Raw genomic sequence first — 959 nt, forward strand, 5'->3', positions numbered from 1 at the left:
GGTCGCCAGTCTGGCGGATGGGGTTCTCGAACCTCGAGATACGGTGCAAAGGGCAAGCACCTTTCGGCAACGTCTCACGTCGTTCTGGCCGGAATGGCCCCGAAGTGCGGAAAATGTGGCGGACTCGCTGCGGGACGCCGATTTACAGCGGATCGGGGGGTGATGACGTGGCGCAACGAGAGAGCAGAACGGCTCAGATGTCTCCAAGGCAACAGCCTAACAAGTGCAGCGGCACAGTCGTGAGCAAAGCAAAGCGAGCTAGGAGCAGGACAAGACAGGCTAGATAGAGTTCAATGTGCCGGGCAATGCCGTCAGCCAGGCAGGCAGCCTGCGGCCGGCCGTTGGTCCACATCACGCTTTCGCGCGTGCCGGCGCCGCTGGCTCCGTCGAACCGCCCGCAGATAGCGCCGCCTCGGTGGCCGCGTCCCCGGCGCCTTGCTGTCGCAGGTCTCCGAGCACTGCCGTGTTGCTGTCCATCTGCTGCCTGATGCGAGCCTTCATGTCTGCCAGCTCGCCCCGCAGCCTGCTCATCTCGGCGCTCAAGCTGGTCTGCAGCCCGCTCAGCTCTGCACGGTAGCTCTCCACCTGCTGGTTCATGCGGCTGCGCCAGTCCGCTAGGTCCTGCAGCGCCAGGGAGAAGGCGGGGCAGGCGGCGTGCAGGCAGAGCAGCAGGCCCGTGAAACACACGTGGGGCCAAGCCGTGCCGGCCACATGAGCTGGCTGGAGCATGCGAGGCGTCGGGGCCGGCAATGTGCGCCCTGATCGGCAAAGAAGGGCAGGCAGCAGAAGGATCCTTGCAGGCCAGCTGTGTGCCTGCCCCGCTGACACATGCCGCCCGCATGAGCCTGCACATCACCCCACATGCCACGCCTGCAAAACAACCCAACTTGGGCCCACAGCCCACCGTTCCCCACCTTCTTCATTGATTGCACTCTGATGATGAGCTCCTGCTTGCTGTC

General features: G+C 64.5%; 1 protein-coding gene across 1 annotated transcript; it reads right to left on the bottom strand.

Moving 5' to 3' along the window:
- Positions 1 to 351: 351 nt before the first annotated feature.
- Positions 352 to 923, bottom strand: CHLNCDRAFT_141052 (hypothetical protein; the record flags this gene model as incomplete). The annotated part of the gene is made up of 2 exons (XM_005842573.1): positions 352 to 621; positions 915 to 923. The coding sequence occupies 2 exons, from the start codon at positions 921 to 923 to the stop codon at positions 352 to 354; spliced, it is 279 nt and encodes a 92-aa protein (XP_005842630.1).
- Between the last annotated feature and the right edge of the window lie 36 nt (positions 924 to 959).

The sequence above is a fragment of the Chlorella variabilis genome (assembly GCF_000147415.1).
Source record: "Chlorella variabilis unplaced genomic scaffold CHLNCscaffold_300, whole genome shotgun sequence".
In the NCBI taxonomy this organism is placed as follows: Eukaryota; Viridiplantae; Chlorophyta; class Trebouxiophyceae; order Chlorellales; family Chlorellaceae; genus Chlorella; species Chlorella variabilis.